Source organism: Lissotriton helveticus, chromosome 8 (assembly GCF_964261635.1).
Source record: "Lissotriton helveticus chromosome 8, aLisHel1.1, whole genome shotgun sequence".
Lineage (NCBI taxonomy): Eukaryota > Metazoa > Chordata > Amphibia > Caudata > Salamandridae > Lissotriton > Lissotriton helveticus.
In genome coordinates this window covers 638,388,827-638,400,323 of record NC_136069.1, presented here as the reverse complement: position 1 = coordinate 638,400,323, position 11,497 = coordinate 638,388,827, and the positions used below count along the sequence as shown (strand labels likewise).

Here is an 11,497-nt window from a genome sequence, read left to right as displayed (position 1 = left end):
TAAGTCGCAATACATTTACATACATACATACATACATTTACCACAGGCTGTAGTGGGTACAGTGGTGGAATAGAAATGTGATCTCTGGCACAGGAGGCAAAAAAAATGAAATATAGATGTGCAAGTTTATGCCTGGTGTTGGCCAGAAGATTTATCAAATACTGGCGCAGCCCAAAGGCCATCCTGCTGCCCAACGGGCCATCAGTGGAAGTTTGGTTCGGAGGGCGTTCTTGAATGATCGGTGGCTGAACAGCTGTTAAAACACAAGCTGATCCTAAAACTGGTGAAGATTTGGCTACCTGGTTAAAATTGATGTAAAATATATTGCCTTTGCCTGGTGATTTGCAGCTTTAAACCATATTCTCTTTTCTAATCAAAGTCTGTATTTGTAGGTTGATTATAGTTTGAAGAAGGAAGCGATCATGTTGATCTAACGACACACTAAAATGGTAGATGTTTCATAATGTTTGCATTTGATAGGCTTATTGGGATTAATCTACGCTGTAATTAACTTTTTCTACTTTACATACTTTGCTGTGTGTAAACACCAATTTTATTTTAACAATTTTAAAATAAAATGTTGTGAACAACATACATAGTTGCGACTTGTGCAGTTTTGTGTGCGTAGTTGTGTTTTTCTAGTGTTATGTGTTCTGTATATGTGTTGCGGAACATGTGTGACCTAGACGGGTGTTTACCAGTAAGATGAGCAGAAGGGGCCACATTTGTGCAGGGAAAGAAAAACTTACTTCATAAACGTCTATTTTTGGGACATTAAAATAGGTCCTGTGTGTACCTTATGATATTTGCGTTCCTGTGATTGTGCAACATGCTCTGTGTAGCTGTATGCCAGAACATGTGCTCAATGTGTATTACTATATTTTATATGTATATTTATTTATTTTGAGTTTTGAAAAGCACTACCTGTCTGCTTTGAGTTCAGGGAGCTAGTTAAAGCACATAGTCTAATCGATGAAGGGAGGGTTCTAGATCGGAACTCTTGAATAACTGATTTATCAATCACTTGTTCTCGATTTTCCAATGGCTCTGTTCACATGTGAGCAGTATGTAGACGACTTTTATGCAGTGTGTTTTAGATGTGCACTTTGACTGCTTTTTGTGGTATGAGAAGCTATGATGCTGCGTTATCCTTGTGTATCTGGTCTTTGTGACGCAGTTCTGTGTTGTGGTCTGCTTGTAACTGCCAACTTAAGTTGCTGCACTGTGTTCAGCTGACCTTGTAACACCCTATAGTGTTTTTCTGTTTCTGGTGTGCTCTATGTCCAGGTATAGACTGCTGAAGGGGCGACTGTTGTGTTCTGGGTGTTTTTTATGCGGCAACCATGGTTGTGTATTAGCTCTCTTGGTTCCTGTGTACATCGGTGTGTCAAAGTACACCTGCCTCCGAGTGCTGTGGTTGTGTGTGCTCTGTTTGTTTCTTCTTTACACTGCTGTGCAAAACTTGATCTTTTTAGGTCTCGCCTGGCATTAGCAGTACGCATGCGCTGCCCTCGCCATGCGAGGGCTTCTTGGAATCAATACGGATTCCGAAGCTTTCAGAGGCAGACTTGAAGCCCCGCCCAACTTTTTCATTCGTTGGCATCATCCTCCATGTTAACCCTGACTCACAATTGGAAAGGAGGCTTATTAGTTCCTCCTTGTTACCGCTCTGTCCACTTTTGGCCCCGCTCCCCGGGACTGGATCGTATCCTGGCGGAGTTACATGCTCTCCTTTAAAAGGCTGGAAGCACTCTTTCTTTGTCATTGTGCGGGCGGGCCTCCTGGGACGCGCTTGTTTAAGTCGGTAACCACTTTTTTTGTTATTAAAAGAGGACCGCGCTTGTTTTGTTATTGATGCTCACTAGCATGCTGCATTTCAGCTAGAACAATGGGGGGTGCACGCCATTCTTGATTTGCGACTTGCAAAATCATTTCTTTATTCAAATTAAACTTTGGTATCCTGCTGCATGCCACAGTAGTTGTTCAAGGTGGCTGCCCACTTTTACCGCGCCTCCCTTGTTCCCGGCACTCAGGAGAAAGAGAAGCTGTTGCTCGCCAAATCATTTTTACTTTTCTTACACTCTCCTCCTATTTTCATCTCCTGGCAGTGTTTATTTTTTTGTTAGTTAAGTGGTGGGGGTTATGAGGACTTCTTCCGGGCGGTGGTATGAGTTCGGGAGCACGGAAGTGGTGAAACTATGGTAGGTGTGGGGTCTCAGCACAGAGTCATGGTGCCGGGAAGGAGCAACTAGTTGTCGGGTATGAATGTGGTGCTGGTCATGGCATATGGCAGCTTGGTGAGGAAAACAAAAAAACACTGGGAACTGGTGTATTGCAGAGCATGGATGTTTGTTGCAGGAGATCACTTAACATGCTTTTTTGGAACATTCTTTATAATTGTAAAAAGCAAAACTGGAAGTCCCATAACAGTGTGCTAGGACACCCACAAAACTTTTCGTTAGGGGCTGCATAGTGTGGACGATTAACTCTGTCAGATGTCCATGTAAATAAAAATGTATCATATGTGTGAACAAGAGGGCTTAATGCATATATGTGCTGCGCTACTAATAAGCCCACAGTGCTTTAGAGGTGGTGACTCACCTTCCTATTGTAGTTCTAAAAGCGTAACTACAACCCCCCCAAAAAAATAACCCTAACTGCTAGTAAAGTACGAATTAGTTGTGCATTTGGTTACACTTCATAATTCTGTTATGGGGAGAATTATCTTAAAACCGAAACTTTCTTTTAATACACCAAGTAACAAATCCTTCAAAGTTTACTCTTAATTACTCCTTACTTTCCAGTATGCTCACATTGGTGTCATATGTAGTTCTCTTTACAATTAGAAGATCTAGTGTAGTTCCTGCTTAATCTGTAGTCTGTTAAAAGTGTGCAATGTTCCATTGGTGTTTCTATTAGTGTAGAAGCTTCCATGTTGCAGCACCCAGAATAATGTGCTGCATGGAAAATACTTATAAGGTCCCAAAGGCGAGACCGATTGCCTTGCAAATGCGTGTTTTGTTCGTCAAGGCACTGACGGATAGTAGTTGCATGTCTGAGGCTACTGTATTGCTGCGATGCCTTAATTGTGGTAACAGCACAGTTGTGATTTCTCAATATATGGTTATCATACGGCGTAGGCTATCTATCAATCTATCTATGTATCTATCTGTATATCATTACTAAAGTCGTGTGATATATCTAATGTGGTGTGGTGACATTTGCACACCACTCTACCTGTTGAGTTGAGCTCTCTCTGTTGTGGTGCATGTCCTGTATAGGTCTCTGATGCAATGTGGGCTGTGTGTGGCTGTTAGAGATGTAATTGTGTGTGGCTGTAAGTTGCATCCATGCGTGGTGCATTTGCTCAATAGTTTGCTCTCGCTGCGTGTACTGCGTTTTGCTGTTCGTTGGTGCACCGCGTGCCGACTCAATCTCTGCAGTCTGTTCTGTATATGTGTCTTTCTGCTGGTGGAGCAGGCAGGGTGTACTCCGCATGCAGCTCGTGTTCCTGTCCCTCCCGCTCTGTCCGTGTGAGCTTTTCCACAGAGGAGGGGCAGTGCATGCCTGTCCTATCTCTCTCCCTGGCTGGGCTCTGAGCGTGTGTGTGTGTGCTCTTCACGCTTTACCTCTCTCTCTCTCCCAGGCCCAGCCCCCTCTCGGTGCTGGCGGGGCGCCGGCGGCAGTGAATGTGAGAGCCCCGCAGAGCCAATGAGCTGGGACCGGATGCGCCATATCCTGCGGGACAACAAGCCTCTGTTCCTGCTCACATCCACATGACGCCATTCACCGCAGCCTGAGCCGCGGCAGCCCGGCCCCCGGAAACACCGCCAGGGGAGGGAGCGCAGCCCAGAGCCCGAGCGCAGGCACAGCCCGGCGCACAACAACAGGAGGAGGCAGACACCCAGAGACCCTGCGCGCAAACTGTGGGGGCAGCAGACCTGCACATAGCGCCAGCGCAAAGCACTCAACAGGAGCTGCAGAGACCTGCAAACCCCAGCACTCGGCAAGAGCCAGAGACAACACTCACAGCCCAGCAGCACAAGGAGGCACAGCTTGCCCCGCACAGCCAGCTATCTGCAACCGCTCCCAGCCGGACTCCATACTCCAGAACACGCTGCTTTTATATCTTCTTATCTTCTTGCTTGAAGGGAACGTGCACCAGGATTCCAGCTCGGATTTGTTTGCCGTGGATTCTTTGTTTTAGCTACTTTTCGGATGGATTGCAGGCTGCTGTAGTTTGGGAAACTTGTGGCTGCTTTTGATTTCTTTTTTGTTTTGCTCGATCGCTGGGGCGAGAGCCGAAGATCAGCCTGCGATTTTGAAGCTTCCTGCCCCGGACATGTGCGGCGCAGGCCTGGCAGTCCAGCTGTTCTAGTGGGACCCGGGATAAGGGGGGTCTCCCACGGCCTACACACGGCCCCCTCTCCCCACGGCGTGTGCATATCCGGACCTACAGTGACGGCCGCCGAGCCCCCTGCGACACCGCCATTGAGTGCCAGGGGCGGATCTCAGCGCTGGAATCTGCATGGAAAGACGTGCGAGATGGTAAATACGGCTTCTCTTTCAACCCCCTTCAAAAATGTGACATTGAAACTATCGCAGAAGCGTTTAAGTAGAAAATATCAGCTGCAGCCTCTCTAATCTTACAAAGTTTACATCGTCTTTCTGTCTCCATCGCTTTACCAGTCTTTAAACTTGAGGGCTCTGCGTTTGCCTTTTAAACGCTTTTGTTTCATTTACGAATCGTGCCCATAGGCCAACCATTTTCTTTACAAGGTATTAGCCTTTTCACTCATGAGTTTTTATCGAGTGAGTAGATTTTAAATAATAAAAAGCAACTTGTGCGCAGAACGTGCATCTCTGCCTATCTACCCAAAGAGTTGTTTTTTTCAGTGTTGGTAGGAGGCCTACTGTAAAGTTACGGACTGTTTTGTGTTAGTTTCCTCCACACAGTGCTGCGATTTCTCTCCCGAGTGATCCGTGATTTGGTCACCAGTGCCCTCGTAGACGGGTCCTACAGGTTTGCCGCGGGCCTGTGGTAGCCCTCATGCTCACTGTCTGTCTCTACCGGGGCTCAACAGTTCCCCACCATTTTTTTGCTGGCTGGAATCGGTAACTCCAGCAACTTTATCCCTTCGAGCAATTGATATGTTTGCGTCGCGTCTTTCAGTCGTTATTTCTAAGGCTGCATTGTTTTCTTCCAAGTTGCAGTAGAGCGCTCTTAGAAGGCCCTAGTTGCAGTGTTGGACAGATGAGGAAACAATGCAAGACTCGTTAAAAGTTGCAGCACGTTGTGCACGTTCAGCACTGGTGCAAAGGATGACAAGTCTTCCTGGTGTGTTTGTGTGGCGTTGTAGGCGTTCTTCTTTATTTACTATTCATGCTGCTGTAAAGGTTGTCTTAATTTTTCCGCTTGAAAATACAACACGTTCCAAAGCATTTCACCTATTAAAAAAGTTCGCCATTTACACACACACCACCTTCCTCGTGGGGGTTGCCAGATGTTGGCATGTGTGCCACTTTTCATAGGCTGGTTCAATAGACGCGTCTTTAAAGCAACGAACCTGTAGTTAGTTTCCATGCCCTCTTCTTATGGGCATACCGTGTATGTGAAGCAAAACTGCTGAAACAAACGTCTGCGTCTATTTACATTAGGGCCTCTGCCCAAAATGGTGCCTACCACATGAAAAGTCGGGGCAGGTGGCCTCCACCAACACATACCTTCCTCTTGGAGACAGCCTCTCACCCAGCAGCCGATAAGACTGCACAGGCCTTTTCATCTGCCTGCCATAGCCCATTTTGGCCGTTCTTTGTGCCCCCACGCATGTGAAAGGAGCGCCGAGGGCATGGCCCTTGTTTACACCCCGGATGGCCGCTGTGTGAACTGTCTGCAGCCAGGGCCTGCAGGACAGATCTGCAGGGGTGTCGGTGGGCGCTCACATCTGTGTGTGGGGTGGTGGTGGCAGGCTGGAAGTGGGGGGAGCTGATTTGTTATGTTGAAAACATCCCGAGGGCACCACATTGTCATTCACTGAGCAGGGGGGAAGCTGGCTGGAAGCCACAAAGGAGCCAGAGTACTATGTAAATATCCGAGAGGGGTGGAAGGTGTGTATGTGACTGGGGGAGGGCAGCACTTCCTGGCATTTGAATTGCCTATTGAGAGATGTGCAGAGGGGGTTGCTGAAAAGATAAAGGGGAAGAGGCCCCTTGTTCACCTCCGAGTTCCTTTGTCAGGCCTTGAAGGGCAAAGATTTGGAAGGTCACATTTGGGCTTGACAAGAAAGTCCTAAAAATTGTGTGGAGGGTGCTTTTTTTTTGTAGTTGCGGGGGCTGACGCTTACAAAGGCCCACACAGTCGGCCCAGTGCAAGTCACTCACTACCCCTCCTACTGAACCCCCTCAATTCTTTTAGTTCGGTTTGTGCCAAACTTTTGGCCTGGTCATTTTTGGTCAGTATCTATTCATTTACATTTCATAAGAGCTTTCAAAAAAAGAAAGCGTGCCAGGTGGGTGCCTACTTCCAATGATCTGGTTTAAAGGAACTCTACCCCACTGTACACGGGTGCCCTCATTCATCCCAACCATCTCCACACCCGGATTGACCGAAAAGTAGCACTTGGAGACGAAAATACTTAGCCACAATCACACTGTATTAGACACGTGGGCCGGGATTACACCTACTGGTTCTGCATGTTGTATTTAAACAATGCTCCGAGTTTCATCATTTTAGTTCATCAATTACAGGAACTTGATTGGGGAAGCTAATAAATGAGTTATATATATTTAATCGCTACCCTCCTTTTCAATGAACACCTTTAGATCAGTTTTTTATTTCTCAGTGCAGTCTTGTGCAGATGACGAGAGGAATTCCACTTGCAACAAGTGTGCGGAGCGGACACTAAATATAATAATAGATAATAAAGCACTCAAGCATATACCACCCTCGCTTTAGCCCTTATTTAAATCGACATGGCATTAGCAGTCAAGGGGTGGAGGGGGGGGGGGTCAAGTAAAACTAGTCGTGTAGGTAAAACTGTGCCCCCTCTATAGGGAACCTAACTTGGTTGTGCCTATTTAGCTTTGGGTTCTGAGCAATTCATGAGTTGTGTACTCATTCTGCTTAACTGAATGCAAGCTATTTACTTAAACAAATCGGGTGATGGGGGAACTGAAAGCACACGGGGATAACACGATGTGGTTCCGATTAAACATGGGCACATGTGGTTCCGATTAAACATTGGCCCGTTTGAACAGGTAGAGGGCAAACCTTGCCCCCAAATCCACAGCGTTCACGAACCTCAAGCATTCCCGAAAAGCATACCCCGTGTTTGATTTTCTCATAAATTCTCTGAGTCAAAAATCTGAATCTGTTCTAGGGTTTTCATATTCCCTCTTTGGGTGGGGCACATAGTTGAATAATATTACACCATAAATGTGATTTACTCTCTCGCCCTGCCCACCAGCTTTGTGATTGTATGGAATGTTGCAAAAACATAACTGTTCCGCTCCCACGGCCTACTGATCACAGCCACAACAAAATTGTGCAAAATGTATTCTCTCTGTTGTTGCACCCATGCAAACCTCATATGGCCCCAGCCGTGACCACGCAAGTGTTTCACTAGTTTGTGGTGTACGTCGAATAATATTACACCATAAATTTGATTTACTCTCTCGCCCTGCCCACCAGCTTTGTGCCTGTATGGAATGTTGCAAAAACATAACTGTTCCGCTACCTCGGCCTACTGATCACAGCTGCAACAAACTTGTGCTAAATGTATTCTCTCTGTTGTTGCACCCGTGCAAACCTCATATGGCCCCAGCCGTGACCACGCAAGTGTTTCACCAGTTTGTGGTGTACGTCGACGCCCCCACCCCACTTCTGTCTGCTTACTTCGCTCTTGTATTCAAATGCATTCTGTTTAGTTTTGCAAGTGTGAGCTCCCTTCCCTCCAGAAACAAAAGGGCATTGTTGTGTATGGAGGTCAGATGTAAATGATACACGCGCTGCTATCTTCTCCCGGCTCCGCTGAAGGCTGGGCAGTACAAAGAGGTGCTTACACATGACCCACTTTAGCACGTAGGAGGCCTTCTCGCGACCCAGAAAGTGCAACGTGGACTTCCCACCCGGTACTTCCATTTTGCGGCCCTCCTTCCTCCCCTTTTCCCAACTGGTTCAGGTGTTCCAATTACACCCATGGTTGGCTTCAGTTTTCTGACTGTTAGTAGGGCGCTTGTGTACAGCGGCAAGGCAGGATTCTATATCACAATTATGTCAATGTTAATATGAACAATGCACTAATAAACAATGTTTTAATAGTGTTCAGGGGTTTTTGTATTGGGGTTGTAGAGCGTGAACTTAAATTCAAAGCAGCAAAGTGGTGTACAAAAAATTATGGGGAGGGAGTTCTAATTATGTGTGTATAAGGTTGCTGCGCCTAATGGAAGCGGGGCATGCTAGGGGGTTTGGGGTGCTGCGATTTTGCGCGAGAGGAGAGTCCTCATTTGCTTACAGAAGAAACATTATGTTATACTTGTGACGTACACCATATCTCTGAGTGTCAGGCATGCACGCACACGTTAACATGTTGTGTAGTCCATACATAACTTTTAATACCCACGACAGCCCCTCTAGCGTTGTACAATTTCTGTTATAGCTATTGTTTTTATAATGTAGTCCTTCTTTGATTTCTCTTTGAAAATCTGTGAAAACACCCGGAACAAGCTGCGAAATTGCTACATGCCACTGTACTTCTCGAGTACCCAGCAAATGGGTACATTCGAGATGGTGTAAATGTTGTAAAAGTAGTAGTCTATCTGATCAGATGGCTTATGCAGACTTGTCCTTAAGTCTAATAAAGCCCTGTAATAACTTCCATGGGTGACATTTACGGATCCCTAAGTCATCTTCTCTGTATCTCCGTGGGGTATCAGGGCCCTTTCTGATGGGGTCATATGAAACTCGCAGTACAGAGATACACCTTATACATCCACATACACCTTATACATCCACTGTGTATCGTTTCAGTATAGGTTTTATTTATTCTAGAATTAACGGGTTGAAACGTGTGCCATCCACGATTACGCATCTAAGGCCACTGTGGTCCCAAAACTTAACATCAAGTAATCCATGAATGATGACAGGCCACATTCTGACCTGTCATTGACACAGCTGTAGTCCAGAGACATCGGAAGGCCTAGTTCATCATGTCACCAGACTAAACCCACCCCCACCATGCAGTCTATACTCGTTATGGGCGAAATTAGACAGTAATGAGGAATGCATTGCATTACTGTTATCAGCAGTTTCAATGAGCTAATTTTAAGGTTCCTCAGTAGGTTCACCGAGTTGGTATTTGCAGTGAAATGCATTTGTGATGTTATGTGGTGTTTAGCGTTTATGATGTGGTTGTGACTGTTCTCTCTTCTTCCCCTTGCAGGGTCTCAGATGTGTTCTAGTGCTGCTCCAGTGACTGCTGTTTGGGGAACTGATGGAGACGCGGGCTCATCATGGCGGCAGTGGGGCCCAGCCCTTTCTGCCCACCCGGCGAGACCCCGGAAGGCAGCATGGGGACGCCGACCCCAGAGACTTCCTGGCCCAACAAGTCCACATCCTGTCTTTGGATCAAATCCGCACCATACGGAACACTAATGAGTACACTGAGGGGCCCACCGTGGCCCCGCGGCCTGGGACAAAGCCCGCCCCACGGACAGTGGGCCAGCCCAAAAGCGAAAGGACCCATGGGTTTAGCGAGCAGCGGCAGCACAGCCGGGGCCAGCCGGTCCCCCCTTGCACCCGAGCCCCTCTGTCCCGGTCCACCAGCACGGGCAGCAGCGGCTCCCGGGGCAGCACGCGGACGAGCACGAGCAGCGCCTCTTCCGAGCACAGACTCTTGAGCTCCTCGTTTTCCCCTTCCGGACTCGCCCCCGAGCAGGTGATCCGGGTGCAGCCCAAGGGCGACCACCTCAAGGCGGACGTCCTGAAGCCCCTGAGTGGGCCGGAGCTGGGCGCGCACTCGTACCGCTGCGAGGACTGTGGGAAGTGCAAGTGCCGGGAGTGCACGTGCCCGCGGGCCCTGCCCTCGTGCTGGATCTGCGACAAGCAGTGCCTGTGCTCGGCGCAGAGCGCGCTGGACTACGGCACGTGCGTGTGCTGCGTCAAGGGGCTCTTCTACCACTGCTCCACCGACGACGAGGACGACTGCTTCGACAAGCCGTGCTCGTGCACGCAGGCGCACTGCTGCGCGCGCTGGTCCGCCATGGGCGCCCTGTCCCTGCTGCTGCCCTGCCTGTGCTGTTACCTGCCCGGCAAGGGCTGCCTCCTGCTGTGCCAGGGCTGCCACGACAGACTCAACAGGCCCGGCTGCCGCTGCAAGCACTCGAACACTGTCTGCTGCAAGCCCCCCAGCGTGCCCCCCAGGAACCCTGAAAAGCCCACATAGCAGCAGATGTGGGCAGCATTTGTACTGCAGTAATACGACTGTTACGTCTAACACAAATATGCAACCAACTAAACCTTTCTAACCCTGGCACAGTGAGCAGGAGGGTTGGGGTGGTGTACTTTGCTGTTTGCAGTGACACGCTTTTTCTGTGTGTGCCTTCCTAACTCTGTAGCTTGTTCTCTATGGAGCTCAACAATTTGATCCAGTATTCTGTGATCTCACCTCACCTCCCCTCCCTCTCCCTCCCCCATGCCCTCTCCCCCCTCCACCCGCCGCATAAGCTAAAGCAACAACGACACTCCTTGGCAGCTCTGTCGTCTGTGAATAGTACCTGCAAAAATTTGTAAAGTAGCAAAGGGATTTTTTTTCATTGTTTTCTGCCAGAGATAATGTGCTATATTTTTGTACATATGATATTTACAACTGTGAAGAATGGTGCCATAATCATAGCACAGTCACAAATATTATACTAATATGTTGTACTACATTCAGCTGAATGTGAATCACCAGTCAGTATGTCTTTTTAGATTGTACTTTGCCTTATGGAAACTTGCTATTCCCAGACTCTGATTTTACCCCCTTGAATTTCATGTATATTGTACAGTTGCGGTAAAAAAATCTGCCTTTATTTTCTAATTTTTCCAACATATTGTCTAGTGTAAAGAATATTTATTTGAAGTTTTATTATTTTATAAAAAAGAAATATTTATTTTAAGAGGCATCTTGCGAATGTCGCCTCCTTTTTTTTAAATGAGGACGCCATAGTTGCTGCAAACAGTGGTGAGAGATGCATATGTTCACTATAAAATAGAAAATATATTAACGTTTGAAATTTTAACTCGAGTTGCGTTTTCATTTTTAAACTCCTCACTTGGCCACTTTTCTCAACCTTTCTTCTAGTTTTGTTGCCTTTTCGTTCACAGAGTGGGAGGGATAACTCATAAGGTGGCCGTCCATATCTATTGAAAGTATGTGAAAAACTATATAAAAATGTTTTTTCCCACAAGGATGAAAAGTGAAGATCGCAGAAATATAGTAACATTTCAGATGTAAAC

General features: G+C 47.2%; 1 protein-coding gene across 1 annotated transcript; it reads left to right on the top strand.

Annotated features, from left to right (window-relative positions):
- Positions 1 to 3,755: 3,755 nt before the first annotated feature.
- Positions 3,756 to 11,280, top strand: SPRY2 (sprouty RTK signaling antagonist 2). The gene is made up of 2 exons (XM_078657495.1): positions 3,756 to 4,548; positions 9,441 to 11,280. Exon 2 carries the CDS (start codon positions 9,492 to 9,494, stop codon positions 10,440 to 10,442), a length of 951 nt encoding a protein of 316 aa, XP_078513621.1. The 5' UTR covers positions 3,756 to 4,548; positions 9,441 to 9,491; the 3' UTR covers positions 10,443 to 11,280.
- The last annotated feature ends 217 nt before the right edge of the window (positions 11,281 to 11,497 follow it).

What these genes read in the sequence shown, in the direction of transcription:
- SPRY2 (XM_078657495.1), top strand. Translation starts at nt 9,492, where the DNA reads ATGGAGACGCGGGCTCATCATGGCGGCAGTGGGGCCCAGCCCTTTCTG.